At 41.8% G+C, this 25481-nt stretch overlaps 2 protein-coding genes and 1 pseudogene across 6 annotated transcripts; 2 read left to right on the forward strand and 1 right to left on the reverse strand.

Moving 5' to 3' along the window:
* Positions 1-437: 437 nt before the first annotated feature.
* LOC306793922 (trans-1,2-dihydrobenzene-1,2-diol dehydrogenase-like) lies at positions 438-2922 on the forward strand (annotated as a pseudogene). Its single transcript has 7 exons — positions 438-527; positions 656-767; positions 863-914; positions 1243-1427; positions 1992-2116; positions 2323-2465; positions 2805-2922. The product of its transcript is annotated as a trans-1,2-dihydrobenzene-1,2-diol dehydrogenase-like (transcript).
* A 3067-nt stretch (positions 2923-5989) lies between these two features.
* On the forward strand, positions 5990-9111 carry dhdh.2 (dihydrodiol dehydrogenase, tandem duplicate 2). 2 transcript variants are annotated; one of them, XM_079295314.1, is made up of 7 exons: positions 5990-6119; positions 6741-6852; positions 7087-7250; positions 7508-7760; positions 8365-8489; positions 8591-8741; positions 8979-9111. In XM_079295314.1, exons 1-7 carry the CDS (start codon positions 6030-6032, stop codon positions 9086-9088), a joined length of 1005 nt encoding a protein of 334 aa, XP_079151440.1. In that variant the 5' UTR covers positions 5990-6029; the 3' UTR covers positions 9089-9111. The 2 variants fall into 2 exon arrangements, with proteins under 2 accessions (XP_079151440.1, XP_079151441.1); XM_079295315.1 differs by having other exon boundaries at positions 8987-9044.
* A 321-nt stretch (positions 9112-9432) lies between these two features.
* On the reverse strand, positions 9433-24041 carry pkma (pyruvate kinase M1/2a). Of its 3 annotated transcripts, none has more exons than XM_079293427.1 (11): positions 23940-24041; positions 18203-18378; positions 18004-18095; positions 15198-15329; positions 14900-15086; positions 14507-14777; positions 14140-14290; positions 13743-13895; positions 12438-12604; positions 10749-10930; positions 9433-10654 (listed from the first exon to the last, which is right to left on the reverse strand). In XM_079293427.1, exons 2-11 carry the CDS (start codon positions 18357-18359, stop codon positions 10548-10550), a joined length of 1599 nt encoding a protein of 532 aa, XP_079149553.1. In that variant the 5' UTR covers positions 18360-18378; positions 23940-24041; the 3' UTR covers positions 9433-10547. The 3 variants fall into 3 exon arrangements, with proteins under 3 accessions (XP_079149553.1, XP_079149552.1, XP_079149554.1); XM_079293426.1 differs by lacking the exon at positions 23940-24041 and adding an exon at positions 21556-21845; XM_079293428.1 differs by lacking the exon at positions 23940-24041 and adding an exon at positions 20125-20271.
* Between the last annotated feature and the right edge of the window lie 1440 nt (positions 24042-25481).

Below are 25481 nucleotides of genomic sequence, written 5' to 3' on the forward strand. Positions count from 1 at the left end.
TACTACTGTGGGAGAGTGTTGATCTGTGGACAAGGTGAGCCCTCGCCCTGCATACATTCAACTTTGCGATTGTTCCCCTTCAGCGTGTTAATGATTAGAGTCCCACTGATAATCCTGTTGCAGATTTCTAGAGGCAAATGGTACAAAACCACTTTAGTCCAAATTGAAAGGCCTGTGTCAGCAACAACACAGCAGTATGTGTGTGTGTGTGTGTGTTGTACCATCTGACCTCAGGGTGGGAGCAGAGGGCAGGTGACACGTCCGGCGCCCGCAGCATATAAATCCAGGAGCCTTCTCGCTGAAGTGCTGCTGGCTCTAAGGCATGACAGTTTCGTATGTTTCTTCCCCTGAACGTGCAACCTTTTCCAAGGCCAGCAGCGCAGACCTTTACTGAAGCACCATCCCGCTCGTTTGTCACTTATACGTTCCAAGTCAACATGGCAACCCGATGGGGACTCTGTGGTGTGGGGAAGATCAGCCGTGACTTCAGCGTGGCCATGAAGACTCTGCCTCCTGGAGATCACCAGGTACTCTACCCAATCAGGCTCACTACGTCGTCACTGTCAGACAGCTTGTCTCCTCTGCACTAAACAGAGCTGCGGACAGAGCAGCACTGTGATAAATGTGTGTGTGTTTTTTTTTCTCTTTCGCACAGATAGCAGTGATTGCATCGAGGAGCTTGGAGCATGCCAAAGAGTTTGCCAAGAGGCATGGTATTCCTAAGGCTTACGGCAGCTATGTGGAGCTGGCCAACGACCTAGCCATTGGTGAATGAAGAGCTGTGAGCGGCTGCACAGGCAGAGATAGTGGCTTGTTTGTGTCGCTGTTTGAAGCTGAGCCTGGAACATCTGTATCGTCACAGACATTGTGTACTTGGGAGTGCTGCACACGGAGCACTGGCAAGTGCAGGCTTGGTGCCAACAACAAAATTACGGTTTCGTATCTCGTGAAATAAAAATGGATCAAATGCAGAAAACTATTTTAATTATATTGTTATTAAATTACTTTTTTTTCAACATTTTGGGAAATAGACTTTGCATTATTTGCTCTGCTGCCAGGAATTAGATGATAATGTACACCATACCCATTTGCAGAGAGTACTATCCATCTTCTCATCTAGCTCTCTGCAAGAAAGCAAGCGTATTTCCCAAAATGTATATCTATTGCTTTGACCTGTCACAAACAATATTGCAGCAGGAGGCATTGCGGTCTGCGTGTGTTAAAAATCCCATTGTACTTTAGGCCAGCAGTTACATTACAGTGGCATGAGTATCTCATGATGCAAGGAAATCTTTGCTCTGTGGAGAAGGAGCTGGGCGGTGGCGCACTGCTGGATATTGGAGTGTACTGCTTGCAATTTGTGCTGATGGTGTTCAACGGAGAGAGGCCGGAGTCCATCCAGGCCACAGGGGTGCTGCTTGACTGAGGTATGATTCAGCGCAGCGGTCATGCAGCAGAGGTGGGATGTAGATTAGCATCATTAACCACACCACATGAATCACTGATCACAACGTGGCTAATGAAACCATGAAAAAAGAACATTAGAATCTCTCTTGTGATGCACAAGAAACTGAGACAGAAATCACTTTTTTAAATGAACTGTCCACAGTGTAAACACCTCAGGGACACATTTTTCACACAGAAAATCCCAGACTTATCTTTAAAATGTGAGACTAATCCAAAGCCTCCGCGGAGAATACAGTAACACAGTAAAACTGACAGGGGAATACTGTCTCACAGCATGATATCCTTCAATGTAGGTCCGTCACATCACACTACACATGTAATGAGCATTTTCTTATCTCATGTAACATTTTTGAATTTTATTTTATTAATAGCTGCACAAAAACAAATGTTGTGACCTCATGCCAGTAAATCCCGAATAGAATTTAACTTATTGGACCTAGTTTTCATGAGCAACAGCAGTAGTGATTCCATTCATTTCCTTTTCACCAGTGTTTCAATGATGTACCTTTTTAAATGTTCGACAGGAGTGGATGAGTCAGTGATTGTGGTGATGGAGTTCTCAAGGAACAGAATGGCCTTCTGTGCCTTTTCAATTTATGCTCGACTTCCGAACGATGCTGTCATCAGTGGCACTGAGGGCTCCATCAAAGTGTATTATGGTCGTCTTGCACAGGGACATTTGACTGAATTAAGAAAGGACTGCGATATGCAAAAAAAACTGAGTTGGACCGCTAATTATTTTCACATTTAATTAAACTGAAGCATTCAGTCAAGGATCCATTCCCACGGCATTTGATGAGTTACGAGTTGAGTGATTGGATAAACACAAAAATGCATGTCCTCTTTCCCCTCCAGGTCGTTGGCCCCATGCACTGCCCTACCACACTCATGGTGAACGACAAGGAGACAAAGTACCCTCTGCCTGAACACTGCCTCCCTCTGAATTTCACCAACAGCACTGGGCTTCGCTATGAGGCAGAAGAAGTGAAAAAAGGAAAGTATATTGTATATTTGTCTTCAAAGAGGTGAAACTGTTTGAACAGCCCGAAACCCCCATTTCAAAGGTAAGGTGCAGTTTGAAAGAACAACACTGCAACGTCACTTTCCTGGAGCTTCTTGAGAAAATTTGGACGAGTACATGAATGAACTCATCAGATTGGTTCAGAATCAATGCTGTTATCAGTCCTTGGGATGTCTAACTTATACAGTATTACACTCCGATTTGTTTTGCCTCTTATGAATTTACATAATCTTTACATCCCTGCTATGACATCATTTATGCCTCATTGTGAATACGTGCATAATTTAACGGTGGTTATGAACAGTCTTTCAGGCAGTCTGATTTCCCCGTTAAACTCCTCTTTATCTGCAGGACTTAAGGAGAGCCCACGGATGCCTCTGGCAGACTCTGTCTTACTGACAGAGATCATGGATGAAATCAGGAAACGGGTGTGAGTTACCTTCAGCCAGTGACATCACTCCAAAGCCGAAATCACCTGACCTTAACCTACTCAGATGGAACGGAGGGAGCTGCTCGAGGCAGGCTTTGGATCTTTGGTATAAGCAGATAACTCATGACAGTGCGTGACAAAGCCCGAGCAGACACAGTGTCAGTGAGACAAATGTGACTTGGATAACATACTGTAGTGAGCGGCCGCTGTATTAAAAATAAAATCTGCAAATTATTTGACCATGCAAATCAGTGCATTTATTGCTGTTTGCTTTCCATTTATTTTGTTGCATCTGATCGACCCGTGAGATCTCCAAACTGTCATTCTACCCCAGATTCACCATGTAAAGGCCTTGTAGGTCCTTATGATACAGTACACGGCAAACACTGACACTGTCTGTTTACAAATGTCAGTTTTAAAAATGTCTTTAACCAGATAAATCACAATGTAACAAACAGAGCAGCCATGTCCTGTAATCAAGTCCTAGGCCTTGAAAGGCAACCCCAGCTGTCACTGTGGGGGGTGTGATTGATGAATCCAATAAAGGCTTGATTGTGAAAGCCTTGTTTCAGTTAAAATATCATCCGCTGGAGAGAAGAAGAGACTTCGAGTGGCACATTTGAATCAAAGTGTTTTCTCATGTCTGACCCCTGCAGTCGTGTACAAATAGACTCATGCTCTCCATACAGAAACAGGTTGCACTGCCTGCTTTTCAAGGTTAGGACAGAGAGAATGGCCTTTTATGAGTCAGCAAAGAGTATGGCTCATTGAATACTTGTTTTCCAACCTTTTGGCCTCATACTGTAGGCCTCCTAAACACTGGACGGTGTCTCATTCATACAGGATGCCGTCCATGAATGCAAATGCAGTGACGTTATTTTGGCAACTGTTTTGCTTGTTGAATTGATAATGCTGAAATTTGCTGGTATAAAAAAGAAGAAGTTATACATGTATTTCTAGACATGTCATGCTGTTTCCTTGCCAAAACTTTAACCTGTCACCCCTTACTAGAACCAAGACGGCTGTTCGTTTTGGGGCATAACATTTTGGAAAAAGATCTAGTCAAAAACGGATGAAAAATAGCTGCAAATAAAATAGCCCATGAGTCCATGCAGGAAAGAAGGATGAGATAAGATATTACAAAACTGACTATAAAAAAGGTTTATTCTGCTATTATTTGTGTCATGAACACTATTATTAATTATTGCTGTGCAACGTCACAGAGATACAAAATAACACTGTGCCTCCATCTTGTGGCAGCAAAGTGGCACTGTTGATATCAACTCAATCTATCGGTGTCCTGTCCATTATGGCTACCAGTAGCCTACTTCACCGTAGCCCTGAAAGCTATTCCTTCCTAAGACCATCAGGTATCAGTATGAGTAGATGCGTGGACTCAAATACATCTCTGGTTTCAAATGCATGACGTATTCTGAGGACTCCGCGAGGATTCTCGCTCCGTGCAAACTATCAGTAAATGCTGTTTCCACAGCTTGCAGCATTTCGAACACTGTGACTTTTACTTTTTTTAACCGTAAATGACGCAGTAAATGGGCATCGGTATTTTTTTTATCACTCTATTATCTAAGAATTACAGTATTTTTTTCCCCAGCAATAATTACACGGTGACAAAACAGGTTAAAACAAATTAGATCAGAAAGATCTGATTCATATGCTACAGTTTTATCTAACACCAAGAAGACGAAGAAGAACAAAGTGTTGCATATAATTCATTTATTGACTTTTCAAACTGAATATAAGGAGACTGAACGTGCACATTTGATTATTTTGAATTCAGATTTTTAGCTATTTCAACAAAGGACTGGGAGGACTACTGTGAGGAAGCCTGACCTGGGATAGTGGTAGAAGGCAGACACGAGAAACCTTTTCCTGGAAACAAAAAGTGTTTATTTACAAGAGTGGCCCTGCTACACATGTAACCAAAAATATATATATAAACAATATATATATACAAAAACAGTTGATTTGGCTTAACTTCAGGCAGAAAACACTCGTGCAACCATGCATAACAGATCACAACTAACCTAAATACCTTTACATTAGGACTTTTATTTTCGACAGTAGTTATCATTTTGCTGCTCATATTAGTGCTACTACTGCATAATTTCTATCATATGTATTGACTATGTTGTAATCTTATTATGTTAAGTCTGTACACGATATATGTTACACCTCTGCCCATCCTAGGAGAGGGATCCCTCCTCAACTGCTCTTCCTGTGGTTTCTTCCTTTTTTCCCCCCCATTAAAGTTTTTTTGGGGGGGAGTTTTTCCTAAACCAATGTGAGGGTCCAAAGACAGGATATCATATGTTAATTGTAAATCCCTCTGAGGCAGATTTGTGATATGGAATGTTGACTGGAAGCTTGAGCGGGCACTGTTTCCGCATGGTCCTAGTGCGTGCCGCGTATACAGCCCCCCCCTTCCCTTTTAATACAGTTTTCGGACTGTGAAAAGTGGAGGGGTCCAATAATTAAGTGTATTCATGTTCACTCTTTAGAAAATTATCATAAATTTATTTCTATCAGTTTTATGGTGCTTCTTTACCGCGACTTCACTCTATTACATTTACTTATTTAGTTAAGAGGTTAAATAAATAGACAATTCAGCCTCAATATAATGCCAATCAATACAATGATAAATAGTCGCTAACAAAATGTCCCTGTGCATAATAACAATAATAATAACTTTATTTATATAGCACCTTTAAAAACAGAGTTAACAAAGTGCTTTGACAGTCAAAGCAGCTAAAACATGAATAATAATAAATTAATAAAAAAACACATGTGTATATATATGTATATATATATATATATATATATATACATACACACATACATATACACATATACTGTACGTGTCAGCTTATACCAATAAGTAAATAGAAGATATAAAAAATACAAAATATAAAAATGAATAATAAATAAAAGTGCTACTCTGACTCTGTTTTTGTACAAATCACCATCATCATATCTTTGTGCAACGTCACAGAGTTAAAAATAATACTTTGCCTCCACCGTGTGGCAGTAATGTGACACTGACATCAACTCAACGTGTTCCTGTCGAACCACTTCTTGCAGTCTGTGTCCAATATGGCAACGAGGTGGGGAATCTGTAGCGCGGGGCAGATCAGTCATGACTTCACTGTAGCCCTGAAAACTCTTCCTCCTGACGAACATCAGGTATCAGTATGAACAGATTCCTAAACACAAACGCATACAAATTGCGCGCGCCCATTTGGGGCCGTGGATATCCATTGTTTCAGACAGTTCATAGACTGGTTCAATCAGAAAGCGTGTGATTTTGCTCTGTAGTTTTGCTTGCATTCAGTATATAACAACACAAGAGACAGAATTTCAGGGTCATAGTGAAATTTGACAACACAAATATGAACTTTTCTCAAATAAAGAGGGAGACATTTTCCTGCTTGTAAAGGAAAGACATAAACTAGCTTTCATATCCGTGTCACTTCCAAATCCTAATTCTTAAAGGGACCGCACACAATGGCTGGAGAATGGACCTGACAGTGTGAACCTTTGAGTTGTTTACCGGTACTTGTTTTATTATGAGCAGGATTGTAATTTGAAGGGTGAGAAAACATACAAACCAGAACGCACGCACATATGTAGCATGTTAGAGTTATAAATAACTTGTCCATGTGAGAAACAATAGTTTAATTTAATGACCACCAAAATAAAAATAAAAAAGTTTTTGTTTATTTTAAAGCCAATAATGCCAAATTATTTGAGGGGGGCTGAAGCACTGTGTTGTTAATAGTTCATATTATGAAACTGTATTTACAGGTTGTGGCTGTGGCAGCTCGCAAATTAGAGGATGCACAGGAGTTCGCCAAAAAGCATAGCATCTCCCGGGCATACGGCAGCTACGAGGAGCTGGCCAGAGATCCAGATATAGGTTGGTTTCTGTCAGAGCGTGGTTGTAGAAGATTATGGTTCTTTGCACTTTAGCACCTGATGTAAGGGATTTGCTGTTTCAGGACAATTCAGTGGGAGCTAAAACTTAACAATGCAGTATAGCTTCAAACTTTACAGCTGTTTTCATTTCCTGTGGAAAATGTACTGTCACATGGAATTTGACAGACAGAACCATTTCTCCTGCTATAGCATACTCTCTGGTTTGTGTGTGCAGATGTGGTGTATATTGGAGTTATCCACCCCTACCATCTGACCACTTGTCTGCTCTTTACGAATGCCAAGAAGAATGTGCTGTGTGAGAAGCCACTGGCCATGAACACCAAGGAGGTGAAGGAGATCCTGACCTCTGCCAAGAGGAATGACGTCTTCCTCATGGAGGTACGGATGGAAAATATCTTCACAGCTTTAATTTCTCTTTCTCCACTTTTCACCGGCAAAATAATTTAGGGGTCGGGATGTCTCGAGTTAAAAAATGACATGTTGTGATAACTAAATGAGCTTGCAAACCCTTTCTAATAATTTAAAGTTATTTTAAGCTGGGATGTTTGAGTTTTAGTGTAAATCAACATCTGCATAACATAACACCAAGCAACTAAAAAGCAACTGTAGAAACCGCCTCCTGCTCTTTGCTTTAGGCTGTCTGGACCCGATTCTTCCCGGCCACAGTGGAGATCAAACGGCTGCTGGCCCAGGGGGAGGTGGGAGAGGTGAAGATGGTAAGATCCGAGTTTGGCGTGCCGGTGATCCACTTGCCGAGATGTTCGCAGAAGGAGCTGGGCGGAGGAGCAATGCTAGATATTGGTGTCTACTGCTTGCAGTTCATATGCATGGTGTACAATGGAGAAAAGCCGGAGTGCATCCAGGCCACAGGTGTCTGCACGGAGACAGGTAACGACAAAGAGAACAGTAGGATGGCAAGACGCAATTATATGATTTCTGAAGCTCTTTCGCTTCATTAACATCTGGGGGGAAAAAAAGCTCATTAATTTACCAAAAGACTAAATATTTGTTCACGTGATATGAGTGATGTGACAAAAAAAAAGCCTGTTGTAGTGGCCCAGTCGTCGTCCTCAATCCTGCTTTCTCTTCTCGCTTTAAACACATCAATCACAGTTTGACCCTGGCAGGATCGTTGCTCAGCCATATATATTCATTTGAAGCCCCTCATATAATATTAAATGGGAGTTTTTAAGGTGGAGCTTGTAAAATCTTTGCCAGTATGATTTTATACTGTATATACATTGAGAATAGTTAACCGAGTGCTCCTGTCTGAAGATACTTAATCTTATCTGGCACAATAAAAGTTGCGATATGATTCTTTTTCACCATATAGCACAGTCAAATTAACTGAGTCAGCATGTTTGCAGAGGACGCATTGGACATGCTGCAACAGTAATCTATGTTGCACTTTTTTAAAACCATGTCACAAAATGTACATCATTTGTTTTATCGCTTCATCAAATGCAAATCATATATCTGCATGTTGTTGCAGGAGTGGACGAGACTGTCGTCGTCGCTCTGAAGTTCTCCAAGAACAGGTTGGCAGTGTTTACTTGCTCTTCGCGTGTAGAGCTGCCCAACGATGCCGTAATTGTGGGGACACAGGGCAGCATCAGGGTAGGGCATCACAGAAGGGTTACATCATCAAATACAATTCAGATAGTCTGAAATGCCAAACCAGTGACTGCTGTGAAAATATCCTGTGTCATGCTTTTTAGATCCCTGCCCATATGTGGTGCCCCACATCATTAGAAGTGAATGGGAAGGAGACCCAGTACCCAGTGCCAGATCCCTGTCTGCCTCTAAACTTCCTCAACAGCACAGGCATGCGTTACGAAGCAGAGGAGGTTCGACAGTGTTTGCTCAAAGGTACTTTGCCACCCAGCATATTTTAGTCTGTATCTAGATCACCAAGAATGAATTGTATTAAAGAAACACCTAAAACAAGCATCAGTAGGTGATTCATCATATTAAGGCATACCTTGTTATACATACTTTCAACACAAGATGGCGTCAGAAACACTAGAATCTTAATGGCTATTTACATTTCTACCTGCAGACTAAACAGTAGTGTACATGTTCTTACAGTGTGATTTTCCCATGTAGGGCTAAAGGAGAGTGCAGTTGTCTCCCATGCCGACTCTATTCTGCTGGCTGAGGTGGAGGACGAGATTCGCAGGCAGGTGGGGGTGGTGTACAGCCAGGACTGCCAGTAATAAACATCACGCTGATTAAAATCCTTGTTGAATCGAACACGTTTGTTATTGAACATGAATGGTTCTTTATGTTCTAACTGGACTTAACATTAATACACTATCAGTTTGGCTCATGTTGATGAAGAAAGCACAACTTCCTTTTTCAACAATTAGCTTTAATGTAGTTCATGTGTTTTGATAAAGATGCTTGACACACAGTATGGGCAAGCTCTTTAGTTCATCAACCCTACTCACTGGATGCCGTAGGTCTACCCATACATTAAAGCACTATTAAACCTTTGAGCATTTATAAAACATTCAGTGACAGTTTTTCAGCTGAAAAAAACATTTTAAAGAGGCAAAGACAAGGTAGGTGCTCATATTATTTATTGATGGAAACTCAGTCTTTTAGGATGGCTCAGTACACCAGCTAAACATTTTACACTAGCATTACAATCAAAAGCATGTGAGACACACGAAGACAACTACAGTGGGTCACCAACAAAAAGAGAAGCAGAGGGGTTCCACCCACCACCCATTGAGTTGAGAGGGAAGGGAAGTCAACCCACCACCAACTCAAAGTGCATATTCGTCGACGTTAGTGAACCATACATTAGTCATCAGTGCGAACTTAGATATGAGCCGAATGCAAATAAGGTGAAGGCTTTATAACACATCTAATATCACAAATACAGTAACTTACAGAAACACCTGTGAGATAGACATCCAAAACTAACATTTCTCTCTATAGTCAGACAAAATAGAAGTAGTATTGGATGTCCCAAAACAAAACGCCACCACTCACAAAAGTCAAGTATAATATCAAATCTAACATTGTCTGGAGGAGATTAGGAGTGCACTTAGACACACTTTGTACAGCGATAGCTGGCATTAAGAGCGGACACCACTACAAAGGGATCTGTTCGGGTAGAGCGGTGGAGCCAGTGCAGATCTGGAGGAGGAGCCCTTTGATTTAGGACTCCACAAATTTGTTCGTAATATCGGCAGAGGAGTGCGATTAGTAAACTGGAGTACTCAAGGTGCACTTTTAAGATCGGCCTGACCCACCCACCAACTCTACCTGAACAAGAGCCAGTATGCGCATGCACACCGACCAGGATGCATGCACTCTCACACAGGTTCACCTTTAATAATACAAGTGTTTGAGTGAATAGATACAGCAGTTTCTGGTCAGGTTGTTTTAATCTGAGGCCCTGCAGACTGGTTTGATTGAAATAACGTGAAAGGAATGGACATACAGTGGAATTGTACGAATCAAGCCCCCATACCCACTGGAAACAGCTCTTTGGCCATGAGGGCTATACTCTAATTTGCATTGTTGCCTAAACGGTTAATTGTTCAGCGGTTGAGTCAGTGAGCCCAGGTGTTCGATGAGAAGGGCTGTGAGCTGGAATGGCGTGGAGAGCTATGAAAGATAGATGAAGGTGGAGGGAGAAAGCAGAGCAGCCCTGCGGGCTGTTCAAGGCACCAGAACCACACGCATGGTGTTGGTGTAACCAGAGCCTGGGCGCCAGCCGGTCAAGACGATGACAACATCTCCCGCTTTGAAGAAGCCTCGGGCCTTGCCTGGAAATTAAACATAAAACATGTTAAATGTACACTTTTTCTTCTATTAAGTATAAAAAAAAAACGCTAAAAAGGTGACAGAGTAGATACTTACCCATATCCATGGCAAAGTTGACGCGCATGTCGACGTCCTCCGCCCACACATCGTGGGCGGGCTTGGTGTAGAGGACGGGGAAAATGCCGCGGTACAGGTGGGCTTGGCGAGCCGTCTGGGCGTTACGAGTCACAGCAAGGATGGGAGCACGTGGCCTGTATCTGGAGATCAGGTGGGCGGACCTGCGACGACACAGAACGTTTACCTCACTCACATTTTCCTTTCATGATTGCAACAGTATAACTAAATTATGATGATTAGGGAGGGAAACCGATGAACAAGTTCAATGTAAAATCACGAGGTAATGCTTACTTCAACTGTGTACAAAACATCTTTACTTTTAAAAGTCAGTAAGAGGCTCAATTACTATGGCATTATGTTATTATTCACGAGATTTATTCAAAAGGCAGAATTGGGATCGATATTGTATACAACTATCTCAGATGGATTCCTGGAGGAAACAATTCAGTGTGATTAAAAACCCTGAAGCCCACATACCCCATTGTACAAAATCCAGCAGAACTCCTATCAACTGAATGTTAGCTGAGCTCAAATGTCATTACCTTAATCATGACAAACACATCGCGCTGTCCTGCCCAAACAGGTGCAACACAACTAACAGGAAAGCTGAGCAGAGTTAACACTCAAGCTGTCCTGAGAGAGTCCTTAGCCAAAATAAGTGACACTTCTCATGTATGTTGCATGTGCAGAGGCTTAAAGTCACTGCAGTGGGCAAACAGAATGACAGCTTGCAACAAGTATCCATGTATCTTACTGTACTATGTGTAAAACTAATGATTTCCATTAATCATTTACTGTACTATATGAAGCTGTGTAGTAGCACTCAATTTCACTAAATCTCCTGTGATATTTAATAATGTGAAGGATGGACATTGGGACTGGGCTAATTACGATCCCCACTCTTGATATCTGTTGCTGTCTCCACCCACCCTTTGTGACGCAATTCAGACACCCACACACAATCAATGGAGAGGGGATCTGCAAGAGCACATTAGGTGTTGGAGGGCGACTCAGGAGCTGTGTTGGCGACACCTTACCTTCAGGACCAGAATCATTTCTCCTCTACCCTCGTCTATCTTACCTTCCAGTCTTAGTGAGAACAATCATGGCACTAGCGCAGCATTTGAAGGCAGACTCAACAGCTACCACCTCTGAGGGGTCTCTGGTCAGGTGGGAGTGTCTCCTCTAACAGCTGTCTGTGGAAGGTGGCCGCCTCGGCCTCTCGTGCTATCTGAGCCCAGAGGGACCATGAGGGAAGGGTGGGGCGGTTACTCACGGATCACCCACGACTGCACGCCGAGTCATTCACACCACTGAGTGACTGGCAAATGCGTAGCTAGCTAGACTCATGGTTAAACTTTAGTTGTTGCTTTAATGATGGGCTTAATTGTTCATTTTAACACTTATTGCATTGAAAAAAGGGCAAAAGACATCAAAGTTTTGGGCTAATGTGTGAATTTGAGCCTTTAAACTGCAGGGCTTTGAAGGCCGGTTAAAATTATCTGCACGGGTAAAGAAAAAACCAGCAGTCTACTAGGCGTTTGCCAGGCTCTCCCAGTTACGTCATCAGTCAGTCCCTGTCTGGCCCTACTCTCTCTCCCTCTCAGACTCCTTAAATACCGGTATTATAATCCTCCCCGACCTGCTAGGACCAGATAACCTGCCTACCTTCCAGAGCCAGTGAGCACAATCAGCGCAGAGGCTAAGCTCTTAAAAGAGGCCTCAACCGCGCCGATTGCAATAGCCTCAGCGGGGTCTTTGCAGTACGGCGTGGAGCGACGCAGGTCCTCAAACACCTGCCGGTGGAACATGGCTGCCTCGGCTTCACGGGCAATCTGGCACAAGTGAGGGCACGGTGCATCAAGCAAAGGCATTCCCACACCGATGTAAAAAAGGACGAGAGAGGGACAATGTTAGAGGCACACAAGAAGAACTCAAGTTAAAGTAAGCAGAGAAGAGACAGAAGGAAAGGACCAATGCATAGAAGAGTTTAGGGGTACACTTAGTGGGGGGGGGGGGCAAGGAAACATCAAAACATATCCAGGAGCTATAAAAAAAGAATTAAAAAAAAAAGTACAATATAAATTGTGCTAATCTGGAGAGAAGGGAACTGTGCTGCTGAGAACCTTTAAAAAAAGGAATATTTAACATCAAGATAAAAAATATATAATGCCAGCGCCAAGCTTAACCAAATAAATGAATTATTAAACAAATTCAAGACAACTAAATGTGAAGAAATTGTTAAAAAGGAGAAATGAGTAAGAAAAACATTTAAAAGATTGAAGTAAAGGAGAAGAATACATAAGTTATTAGTCTACGAGATGTTAGAATATAAAATATTCCTAATATAAGATTTTAGGTCAGCGACAGTCTTTGCATACAACATTCAAATTTAACATAAGGGCAGCAAGCTCAAAGGCAGGCGCTGCAGTACTGCTGAGTCACTTCTGCATAGCAGTGCAAAAACAGTGTAGCCGAGAACAGTGACAGTTAGCCAAGAAAGGCCTGAACAAGAGCAATTAGTGCATTATCCATCCACGCAACTGATACCAATTGTGATTTTGATGTATTAAATAAAATATCTAATTATCAACAGTAGTGTCTGTCCCTGACTGAAAATAAATAAACACAAATGTAGGTATTTGACACAATTTTAAGCAATTTTAAAAATGGATGGAAAAAATATGAAGCACTTCCATTTGACCAAACAGTTCTGCTGACATTTTCTTTAGCAGCCATTAGGCCAAGTGGAAAAAGAGATGCTGAGAAGTAATAGAAGTGTTCAGGAGAACAGAAGTGTTCAGGAGAACACAACAATTAGGAAACAAGAAAGAGCAGTTTCCCTTTCTTAGAGCATGCTGTTAGAAGAGACATGCAAGAAAATCCCGACATTTTAAAATTATAACTTTTATGCTTTGATATGCAACACATTCATATATATATATATACACACACACACACACATTGACTCACCATGTGCTGTGTGCGTACTGCCTCCAGAGGATAATCTCCCTTGGCAGTCTCTCCGCTCAGCATGATGCAGTCGGCTCCGTCCAACACGGCGTTGGCCACGTCGCTGCCCTCAGCACGTGTGGGTCTGGGCTTCTTGATCATGCTCTCCAACATCTGAATGGTGTCCATAGAATGTGTTAGAGGGCAACATGCATAGACTTAAAAAATAACAGCCTTTTGAGTGAGACAAACAAAATGAACGCGCGCATTCTGTTTTACGGAGATTAAACTAAGACTGCCCTCCTTCACAGTCACATAAATGCAGATATTAACGCATAAGCGGCCCAGTGCAGCTGGTCTTAGCTCCTGGGGATAATATCGCTGAAGATATACAGCACGTCCTTTGCCTTTATCTAACCTGCGTGGCACATGTGATCGGCTTGCCAGCCCTGTTGCAGCGACCGATCATCATCTTCTGGGCGAGGAAGACCTTTTCTGTGGGGATCTCAATTCCCAGGTCTCCACGAGCCACCATGATGCCATCGCTGGCCTCCATGATCTCATCAAACCTGCACAGGAGACAGAAAGTGACAGTCACTTAACAGTAAATCTGAAAATGATCGTAAGATTCTAAAAGTTTCAAATGCCATGTGAAAGACACGGGTTCATAAAAACACAGCTAACCAAAATATAGTCAGAACAAGTATATCGTGATTCAAACAAAAGATCTGAATTACTTGACCACACTAGTAAAACAGATGAAACCACTTCATCCACACACACACCTGCGTACACCCTCGTGGTTCTCCAGCTTGCTGATGATCTTAATGTCTTTGCCCTTCTCTCCCAGCACTGCTCTGACAGCGTGGACGTCTGCTGCTTTGCGGATAAAGGAGGCGAAGACCATGTCGACGCCATGCTCTACACCAAACTGCAGGTCCTGGATGTCCTTTTCTGAAACGGCAGGCAGGTCCACAGCAGCACCGGGGAGGTTCACTCCCTTCTTGCTGCCCAGGGTGCCACCGTTCTCAATCTCGCACATGAGGAAATCAGAACCTGGAGAGACAATTAACGGCTCAACCCAATCATGTTTTCTTGAGTATTAACACACAGCGGGGTTTTCTAAACAGGCTAATGGATTACAAGAGATTCTGTTTGTTTGCCACTCCTCTACTCACCAATCTCCTTGACCTGAAGGGACATGAGTCCGTCATCAATGTAGATCTTGCTGCCAATCTCGACTACGTTGGGAATGTTCTTGTAGTCCAGCCAGAGGATCTCCTCACTGCAGTTCTCCTGATAGCTATCGTCCAAGGTTATCTTGATCATGTTGCCCTTCTTCAGCTCCACCTCAGCAGTGCCACTCTGTCAAATCATTAACAGACATCATTTTGCTTTCTTTTTCATGTAGAATGTTCTTGATTGTAAACAGCTAATAAAGCCATTGTGAAGACTACTCTGTAATGCTAAACTCACTCCCTGGATGAGGCCAGTCCTGATCTCTGGGCCTTTGGTGTCCAGGGCAATGCCGATGGGCCTGTACTGGATACTGCCAGGCTCGAAGCTCTCGCATGCCGTACGCACATTCTTGATGGTTTCTGCATGGTACTACATAAAAAGGGAAGAGAAGCATAACACACATTGAAATACTTCCAGAGGAAACATTAAGCAAGACCTATGTTTCTAGCCAATCTTCTGATTATATTGAAAACATTGAAATTAAATCACAATTATGCAGAGGCACTGGTATTACAGAGGTTATATCTAGGTTTTATTCAAAAGAAAAATCAGGTCGGATCAATTGAAAGAGAAGGTCCGTTTGACAACTCACCCAGTAATAAACATGAGTCATAAGGTTCCTTCTACCACCTTAACTGGCACGTTAAATTTGAGTGCACTAACCACAATACCCGATAGCCTTTAAGAGAAAATGCCTTGCAAATTAAGCGTCAGTAAGTAATGCCATTGAAGACCAAAATTACATGTCATACAGTATCACTTAAACTAGCATTATAGATATAGAATGTGGCTTGCAATGTCTTTTGCCTCAAGTTGTATTGAGAGTATGTGCAGGGTTTCTCAGGGGGAAATTCCTGTGTAGGTGGTGTTGAAAACCCAGCAATTCAGATCCTACCTCAATTTGAAATGTAAACCGCCAACTTGTGTAAAATCATTACTCATGTGGGCCGATATTGCTCCCTGCATCAACAGAATCTGGTGACCGGCCTTAACCCTAAAATGCACATTACCGTTTGAGCCTTCCCGGCCCATTCATGCAGGCTAATGAACATGTAGCAGAGTGTTTCCAGCAGAGCGCCGTCTTCAAAGCAACACACGGCTTAAACTTCCCACCTGGGTAGCCAGAGCTTTCAGTAATAACTTAAGCGGCAGGTGAATGCATTGGCTGCCTTTCACAATGGCGATGCATTGAGCTAACACTGTAGTCACTGCACTGTGACTAAAAGAAAGCCTGGATGGTCTCCCCAACTGCAGAAAAAAAAAAAAAAAAACCCAAACTAATCCCAAATTAGACGACTGTAGTTGTCCTACACGCTCGACACATACGGAGACATTTCAGTTGGTTGGAAATTGCAACCTCACCACTAGATGTCGCCAAATCCTACACACTGCACCTTTAACTGGTTTTAAGAAATGAGACTTTTGGATTTGCAACAAAATATACTTTACACTCTAAAGTGTAGTGACCTTGGTGTTGGTTGTCATACACACTTAATGACAGAGTCTAGGCGTGCAGCCAACTGAGGAGATAGGGCGCTAGATGGATAGAGCACCTTAAGCCAACAAAGCTCAGATTTATTTTGATAGTCTCCAAATCCAGACTAACTTTTGATTTTGTTGAAACAACTAAACCCACACAGCGTAGACAGTTGAAACCTTTTGACTGAAACTATTTTTAGCCATCTACTCGGGCTGCCAAGCAATTAAAATATTTAATCGCAATTATTTTTTACCCGTTAAAAAAAAAAATGAACCGTAGGTAGATTTGTAAATATTTAGTACTGTTAACAACATGGGACTGTACAAAAATGCTTGTTTATGCAAATGTAGGTATATTTATTAATTGGAAATCCGTTGACTACACAAAACAATGACAAATATTGTCCAGAAACCCTCACAGGTGCTGCATTTAGCAACAGCTGTCAGTGTGACAGTGTGCTGACAATATGTTCAACATAGGGCTGTACCTATGCAATTTGTTTTGACTGAGACAATTACAGAGACAACTGAGCGCCGCTGCAAGAGAGAGCGAGGGTAGATTTTGCATGCAATACTTCTGCGAGTTACTAAATATGATAATTTGAACGTTAACGTTATGACTGAAGCGTTGAACTATTCGGTACAGCTCTAGTTCAACGTTCCACTGTTTTGCTACTTGCAGAGTGTTCTTCATAAATTCTCGGCTCATGCAAAATAAACTACACAAAGTGAGGCATTTAAGCATCACATCCGACAGTGCAGTCTTAATCTACACGGTAACATCAGATTAAACGGACACTATGAGAAAAGCCCCACCTATCCCATGTGGACAGTTCTCTAATTAGATTGGATAATCTGTTGAAAAACATGACCAACTCGTTCTCCCTGAAGGAGCCTGGAGGGTGGAGGCAGGTTGTCTGTGAGATTCAGCTCACCTGGACTGACTGCCTAATTATATAAACTAGTGGCAGTATGCCAGTCTTTCTGGTTTGTGTATATTTGGTTGCTGGCACTAGGTTGGGGCATAAATGCAACTCATCTGAGCATTGCTTTCTTCAGTTTGCCTGACCAATGAACTGAGTCATAGATCAGAGTTGTGTTTTTCATTAGACAAGCCATTAACGTGACATAACTCAGGCTTTTTGATGAAAACTAGTGCTGACAGATAACAAGATTCATAAGCCAATTCTCTTGTTTGTCTGTTTTTAACAGATATAGTGAAGACGGACATTTGACTGATTGCGGAATCTTAAAAGTATTAACTTTACAGAGCATTTGCCCTTGTGTGACAAAGACTTTATTTCCCCAGGCATGCCGGTTGGCCAAGTGTAGCTCAACATGCCAAGCTGATTGCAGTAGTTTAAAATGAATAACGTGCTTTTCCCCGTGAACATTGTTGACCCTGTCACCATAGCAATCTTATGAAAAGAGTTAAACGCTGCTTGGGAAAAGAAAGAAAGAAAAAAAAAAAAAAAGCTACACAAGAAAACGTGACTTTTAACAATTGGTTAGCTGCACTTGACAAACATATTTACAGAGTAGACAGAATTGTGCAAACACCCACCTCATGTGTGCCATGGGAAAAGTTCATGCGAGCAATGTTCATTCCAGACTTGATCATCTCCTTCAGCATATCCACAGAACGAGACACTGGCCCTGCAGGCAGGTATTGAAAGAAAAGGACAAAGAGATAGCATATATCTTAAAATGTTACATTTACTATTAGATGTTAAGAATTGTCATACAACTAAATGTTGACCAACCGATGGTGCAGATGATGCCGGTATTGCGTGCGGTGGTGGGCTCGGAGTCGATGTCCAGCAGGCACAAGTGTTCGAGGAAGGTGTCAGCCATGGAAGCGTCGAGCTGCTGTGTCTGGATGAAGGCAGAGCCCATGTCTGGAGACTTTAACTGAGGCATGGCGATCACTGGCGAAGTCCTGGAGAAAAAAAAAGAAAAAGTAGTAAATATGGAGGACACAGCTTTCTGACAGCATTCTTCAGTTTACCACTGTTGGTCCAGGATTCCTGAAATCTTTTCAAAAGTTATCAGCTACACACTGAATCCCACTCTCTCCCGAGTCTTGCACTGTGGTTGTATTCATGTACGGTATATCTGAAGGGACAGAGATTGAGGACTATTTTTCACACTGAGGTCACACTGGCCAGCAAGTAATGGTACGGTGTCTGCCATTTTGAGTGTACTTAGCAACATCCTGTACCCAATGGTGCTGTGTGGCTAACCTTGTGATAGTGAATATCAAAAAGAAAGAAGTCCCAGTGGGAATCAATTGATCATGTTGATTACTGATGTATGACAAGGACTACAAACGGTTGTTATTCACCTCCAGCATATCTATTTTCCACCAACATCAGCCCCCCAAGACTAAAGGAGAATAAAGACCAATATTTGGCTTATGAAATATAGCCACTGCAATACTTTAACAAAAAAGGCTATTGTGAGCTATCTTGCACAAGACTATCTTTTCAGGTTGCACAACCAACATTGTGACTAAATGTATGCTTATGATAAATGAGGGGAAAAAAAAAATAAAAAAGTGAGGCGCCAATTGTTCACAATTGGACAACAGACGCATGAATGTTGACCTGAAATGCTAAGGGAAATGTTAAGGTTAGAACATCTGCACTGCCACCACAGAGAGCAGAGTAGTATAGCTTATGGAGTTGCAACACCATATTGTACAATCTGTTAATGGTAGGTGTGTTTGAGCAGGGTGTAGCATGGCTACTCTAAAATGATGCGGAATGTTGCTTATACTATGGCTCTAGTTGTAATTATATGACTACAGCCCAGCTGAATAAGGCTGAAATGCTTTGTCGCGTAGTCAATCTGGTGATATGACTTAAGCAGCGGGTCCTCATGAAGCGGTCACAAATTGTAATTACCCGTTTCTGCCGACACGGTCTGTTAATGTTATACCAGTCAGAACGAATTAACCTCACTGGGCCACAGCATGGCTATTCACAGGATGCTACATCAGTTTCACTTGAGTGTAATGCATTGGCATAATACTGTGATTTCTTGGGAGGAAGCCAATTTGATTTTTTTTACTCAAGATGGAGTGTTCGTCAAGGAAATGTAGTCTTCTTTTATTTAGAATACTACAGAATAATGTACCTAGACAGCTGCCCCGGTAGTTACCAGTATTTCTAATTGTAATTCTTTACAGAAACTGGGATCTAAAACTAGCAGGTATACAGCATCATGAAAAGTATTTTAATGACTTGTGAAGACAATAATAAAATGCTACATTTTTAACTGCAATACTCTGATGATGCACCTGTACCCACGTCTGGTTGGATGTGCACACGGTCCACCTCTTGTACTTTCCACAATCAATATTTCCCATCAATAAAACACAATTTGAGGAAACTGTACATGATCATGAACTTATATGGCACTCAACCGACACAACTGGAGTTAAACAAAGCAAAATTGCCATGATAAAAGTAGTAATTAATGTAAAACATTCATAACATAGAGGAAATATAATATGAGAGATGTCAAAGTAGTTGATAGAAGATACCAATAGCCCTATGCATATTTTACTCAGTCACTTCAAAAATATAAGGACTCCCTGCCAACCATACACACACAGTACGACTCTGACTCATCACAATCACAAATGCATCATGGTGGGGGATTCCGGGCAGAGCCACCATACCAGCAGGCTGGAGCTGTTGGCTGATGATGTAACAGGAAATGGGGCAGAGCAGTGCTCTACGTGAGCTCAGTCACATCCCACTACTGCAACACACAGAGTCGTGGAGAGGCTGGGGGCAGACATCAGAGTGGGCCGAACCACTGGGAAAGACTGCAGAGGGGAGGGGAGGCTGAAATATCCGCAGTAACTGTAGTAGAGTGCTGTGTTGTTTTCTTTAAACCATTCCCTGTTCTATTCATTCATGAGGGGCAATATTCAAATCATTTTGAGTATTTTATGCATTAAAAATAGACTGTTGGTGGTTAGATGTGCGCATATGCTGTTATTCTAGCCTGTTGCATATTTGTATCATTAATAATGTTTGGGCTTTAGTGGGCATTGACCAATCAATTTCATTTAAAAAAAAAAAAATAGCAAGCGACATTGAACTATGCTAATGGTGGCCATTTGGTTAAATATCTTTCTAAACCAATGACTAATATAGTTACCACAACTTCAGTTTAATGCAATACTACAGACAACGCAACACTGACAGTTAGAATTGCAAAACTGAAAGGGGATGCACATTGGAGGGAAAGGTTGACAGTTTTAGGCAAATCCCTTTACAAGTCGTTTTGCTACTCGACATACATAGACTTCAAATCAGACGCATAATAATGCATACCAAAAAGAGTGTAGATCTCTGCCAGGTGTATCTCCAAAGACCACTGCTGTATTGGTTGATTGAGTGCATGAATTGGGTAGTTTCGTTAGGCAAACACATCATCCAAAACACTAACAGGAAGCGCACTCAGCTTTGTTAAAACTAGCGAATCCTACCGCTACAGGGCCTGTGAAGAGGAGTCAGCAGTCAGCCAATGGCGGTACAAAACGGCAATAAATGGTGTTTTCGGGAAGTGCAAGTAACCGCAATGAATTGAATGAATTGAAAAATCAGGTTATAGTGACCATCCTTCACCACGTGCTTTCCAACTCCTGGCTGTTGCGGAAAGACAAAATTACATAATTGAAAGAATGGCAGACTGAAGAGACATAGATAGTGTCTGACCCCAGGACAGCAAGTGAGCAGCTACCACAAGCCAACAGCAGCCATAGTAACCCCGACACAGATGCAGGGCTAACTTTAGAGCCGACAGCTATTAATCCCCTCCAATCCCCTCTACCTTTGAAAAATACTCTTGTTGTAACATGCTCCGTCACAGTCTTCCTGAACAATTTCTTTATCCCTTATCTGTGAAAACATGCCCGTGCAATAATTAGCAGTAATGATGGCATTTCTGTCAGGGTGACATGACATTTACTACCATTACTATAGGTGCGACGCAACACTGGGCTTATCCAAGTTGGCGCACAGAGACTGGTGACCGGCCTTAACCCTAAAATGCTCAGTCACACTCAAACAAAGCACCATTTGCAAGTTGCATTACTTACCCCGCGAAGATCTTTCTGTTCCTCCTGGGGACAAACGGGCACGTCACAACCAACGACCTCCACAACAGTCTGTTAGATCTTCTAATGCCAATGAGCGAACCACTCCCTGCTGCTGCAGTCCAAGTGACCGCTGCAGTGCACGTGCATACATAGGACACATTCAGGTGCTCAAGCATAAATCCCTTCAATAGGGATAAAGGATGTGGAGAGCACCTGCTGTGACCGAGCAATCGCCATGACCGGATAGAATAGAAGTACATGAGACTTCCACCACGACACTATCACACCAATTTTACTGCCAACCTAGATTGTACAACCCCCCCCCCCAGGTCTAAAAACAGAGTCTAGGCTAATAATAACGCACAGCATCCAGAAGCTGTTTGTAGAACTCTAATACACAGAATGTACATGTACACCCGTAAACTCCAAAACAAACCTTACATACACTTCACCGGTTTAAGTTTATGAATAAATAAAAATGCAGTGCATTTCAAATCCACATGCCAAATCATTTGGCAACCCAAGCACTTTACACCAAATTGAGAGCATAGTTTTGTCAGTGCAATCAAGTGTGTGTGCAGTGGCAAAGGCATACCCATAATTGGCAGTCTTCACCCCATGGCCCCACGCAAACATGCAGCGATGGTGGTGAGGGACTGCATGGGAACCATGTCAGCTGCAAAAGGCCGAGTCTACTGCACTGACCACCGGCTCAGCTGCAACTGGACTACTTTACCACGACAGGGGGTAAAGGACAATTGACAGTTCAGCCATCCATTAACTGCAGTAGATGGTAAACATCACAATTCATAATCATCTCTGCAAATAGATAGTTACCTGCCAATGTGCTTCTTAAAGTAGAAAAATATCAACAGCTAAAGTTACATTTTAACAGTAAATTTCACCAGCAGTGAAAGAAGAAGTCTGGAGTTTTAGATAAAGTTTAGACTCTTAGGCACGATGGAATTTGTAAAGTAACGGGTGAATTTACTAAAGATATATTTATGACAAATGTGACTTTAGACCACATGGGCCAATTGGTAAAAAAAAAAAAAAAAAAGGAAGTCAACTACTGATATGTAGGTGAGGCAGACACTGAGCACATCTTTCTGTTGCGCTCTTAACGTTAACAGGATTCCTGGTCACTTGACATTATAACCTGACTGGGCCGCTGGGATAAAGACTCCATTTTGTCAACAGGGCCAGGAAGGACACAGTAAAGACAGTGTCTCCAGGTTGTTAGACCCCAAATAATTACTCCTCACAACAGAACACGCAGGCTATACCGGAGGCCCAATGCATGAGATTATTATTAAAAATATACCTATAGACAAAGCCCTGCCTTGGTCAAATCATCTTTTCGTCTTACCAAGGACAAGGACCAAAGCCATAACCACAGACAACCCAGACAGAGAGAGGATTAGACGTGCCAGTCTGTCCATGTATTTACTGTCAACAAGTCCTGTTCTCAGTGGCACCACTGCAATAAGCCACTGCAGTGAAGCTGCTCAGGCAACGCACATATTTCAAACTACATTTATTATAGGATGGTTATTTTCTACAGCATAACCCACGAGATTATTTTAAATGTTTCTGGGGAAATAATATAATAAATATTGATGTATAAAAAAGGATTTTAATCTCCTGACTAAGTGCCACATGCATGAATACGACGACAACGCACGACATTTAACAAAGCTTGGGAGTTTTAGCTCTGGTGCATTTGAGTCACTAGTTACATACATATCAGTTATGGATTATATTATAACGTTTATTGTATACGCTGCAGTCAAATCGATGCGCTAAAGGGCACGTTCTCCTCCTGCGTCACGTTTTCCTGATCCAGAGCGAGATCACAGAGACTGACCAATGGGAGGCCGAGAAGACAAACAGCCACACCCACAACAGGAAGCGATTCTCCAACGTTCAACACTTTACGCATCGCATTTAATTTAACCGATTTGGATGTAATAACCGTGTTTAAGCATACCACAAGAACATAGCCCGTTTGTAAGTTCGTTACAGAAAGATATGCTCCACGAATGGACACATTCCCTCAGTTTATCCATCTATTAGCTGCATATTAAAATGACAACGTTGTTACACGAATACCAAACCAGCGGGACTAAAAACCGGTCTATCTAACGTTACGCTAATTACACAAGTCCAGGAGTATTAGCATAGTTAGATAGTTCAGGGTACTAAGCAAGCTACCAGTGACCGACTACAATCATGGACTTACCACCTCGCAGGATGTAGCTACAGAAAAAGACAAAAAGGTTTAGATGGCACGTTATGTGACAGTGCAAGTGTCACACACGTTATCAGATAACTTCATAGGATCGATGAGCGACCAAGTTGCAGCCCATATCGAGGATACCCACCTTATCTCGCTGACCAAATGCTTGAAAGGATGTTACTGCCGTTCAGCACACTGAGGCTAGCTCAAGGTGATCTTCTTAGTCCGTCACACTGCGGAACTACTTTATAGGGATGCTGAGACATATCCATCCGCGAGAATAAAGATATATGAAAAAAGAAAACAAAATCTAGACCTATTTATATTTACCGCAGTCATCACAATCCAGTCAAACATGTGTTTTATTTTACTATTGGTCTCATGGCAAGTCATGAAATGGTAAAAAAAACTAAAAAACGACGCGGAGTGATACGTTGATACGGTACACGATGGAAGTGCTTTGTAAAGTTAAGGAGCCAATCGCAGCGCTTGTATGCATCAGTAGAGCATGAGTCCGGCCCATGCCTCCTACATGTGACAGCGGATGTTGTGCTCTACTCTTCAGAAGAAAAGCAGTGTTTTGGTTACATTTTTATATACCTTCCCAGTTTAATGGCCCTTTTAGAGATTCAAATTAGTAAATTGTCAGGTGTGTATGTTTTTAGATCCATTATCCTACGGATGTGCAAATCATCGGCTACAGAAATGATCGAACATGATGCAGTACGGTAACTGTCTTGTAAGATACCACACTATTGTTAACACCCTTCTATTCATTTTCTAAAATCTGATGCAATAATCAGACCCAGACACCTTGATGCTGTACAGTGTTTGAGGCAATACTTCCATCTAGTGATGAAACATAATATTACAGTTTGTACATGTTTTTTTCAATGATATGTATGCATTTATGTACATTTATGTTTATTTACTTCCAATTGAGTATTGCAGAAAAGTATTGTTGTTATTATTATTTACCATATATTTAATTGTATTTTACGTTTACACACTATAGAAATACATCTACCACTAACAGTATTATGCTACTACTCCTACTATCCAGTCCACTACAGGCCAATGGACACACCTGTCCAAGTGAGGGACATATCAGCCATCCAGTCACCCCGTCCACTGGCTAAGCTCCTGGCTGTCAGTCAGTATTAATGGCTGCGAACCCCTGGGCCACGAGGTACAGTAAGACAATGTGGGAATATGCTCAGATTAATCTCAGAGATGAGCAGATTGGACATCCTAATGCTTAGGTGTATTATTACTGCATGAGCAAGTGCAACTGCTGCCTATGAGTACGTCAATATGACAATATAAAGGGGGAATCAATCAAAACAAAATATGAAATAAGCATAACTTCATTAAGTCACACATAGAAAACCTAAAACAGACAGCTAGATAGATAGATAGATAGATAGATAGATAGATAGATAGATAGATAGATAGATAGATAGATAGATAGATAGATAGATAGATAGATATGCACTTTATTTATCCCCAGGGGAAACATTTTAAAATTGTAAAAATAGTACAGTAAAATCATATTTCGATTACACTGATCATAATACGATAAAGAAAAACTAAAAATGTGAAATATAATGGGAACCAATTTATGATTTAATTTTTGGTGCTCTGAATGGGCTGAAAATGAGAAAAATAAATATTTGGCCTGCTGAAA

Source organism: Melanostigma gelatinosum (assembly GCF_949748355.1).
Source record: "Melanostigma gelatinosum genome assembly, chromosome: 2".
NCBI classification, from domain to species: domain Eukaryota; kingdom Metazoa; phylum Chordata; class Actinopteri; order Perciformes; family Zoarcidae; genus Melanostigma; species Melanostigma gelatinosum.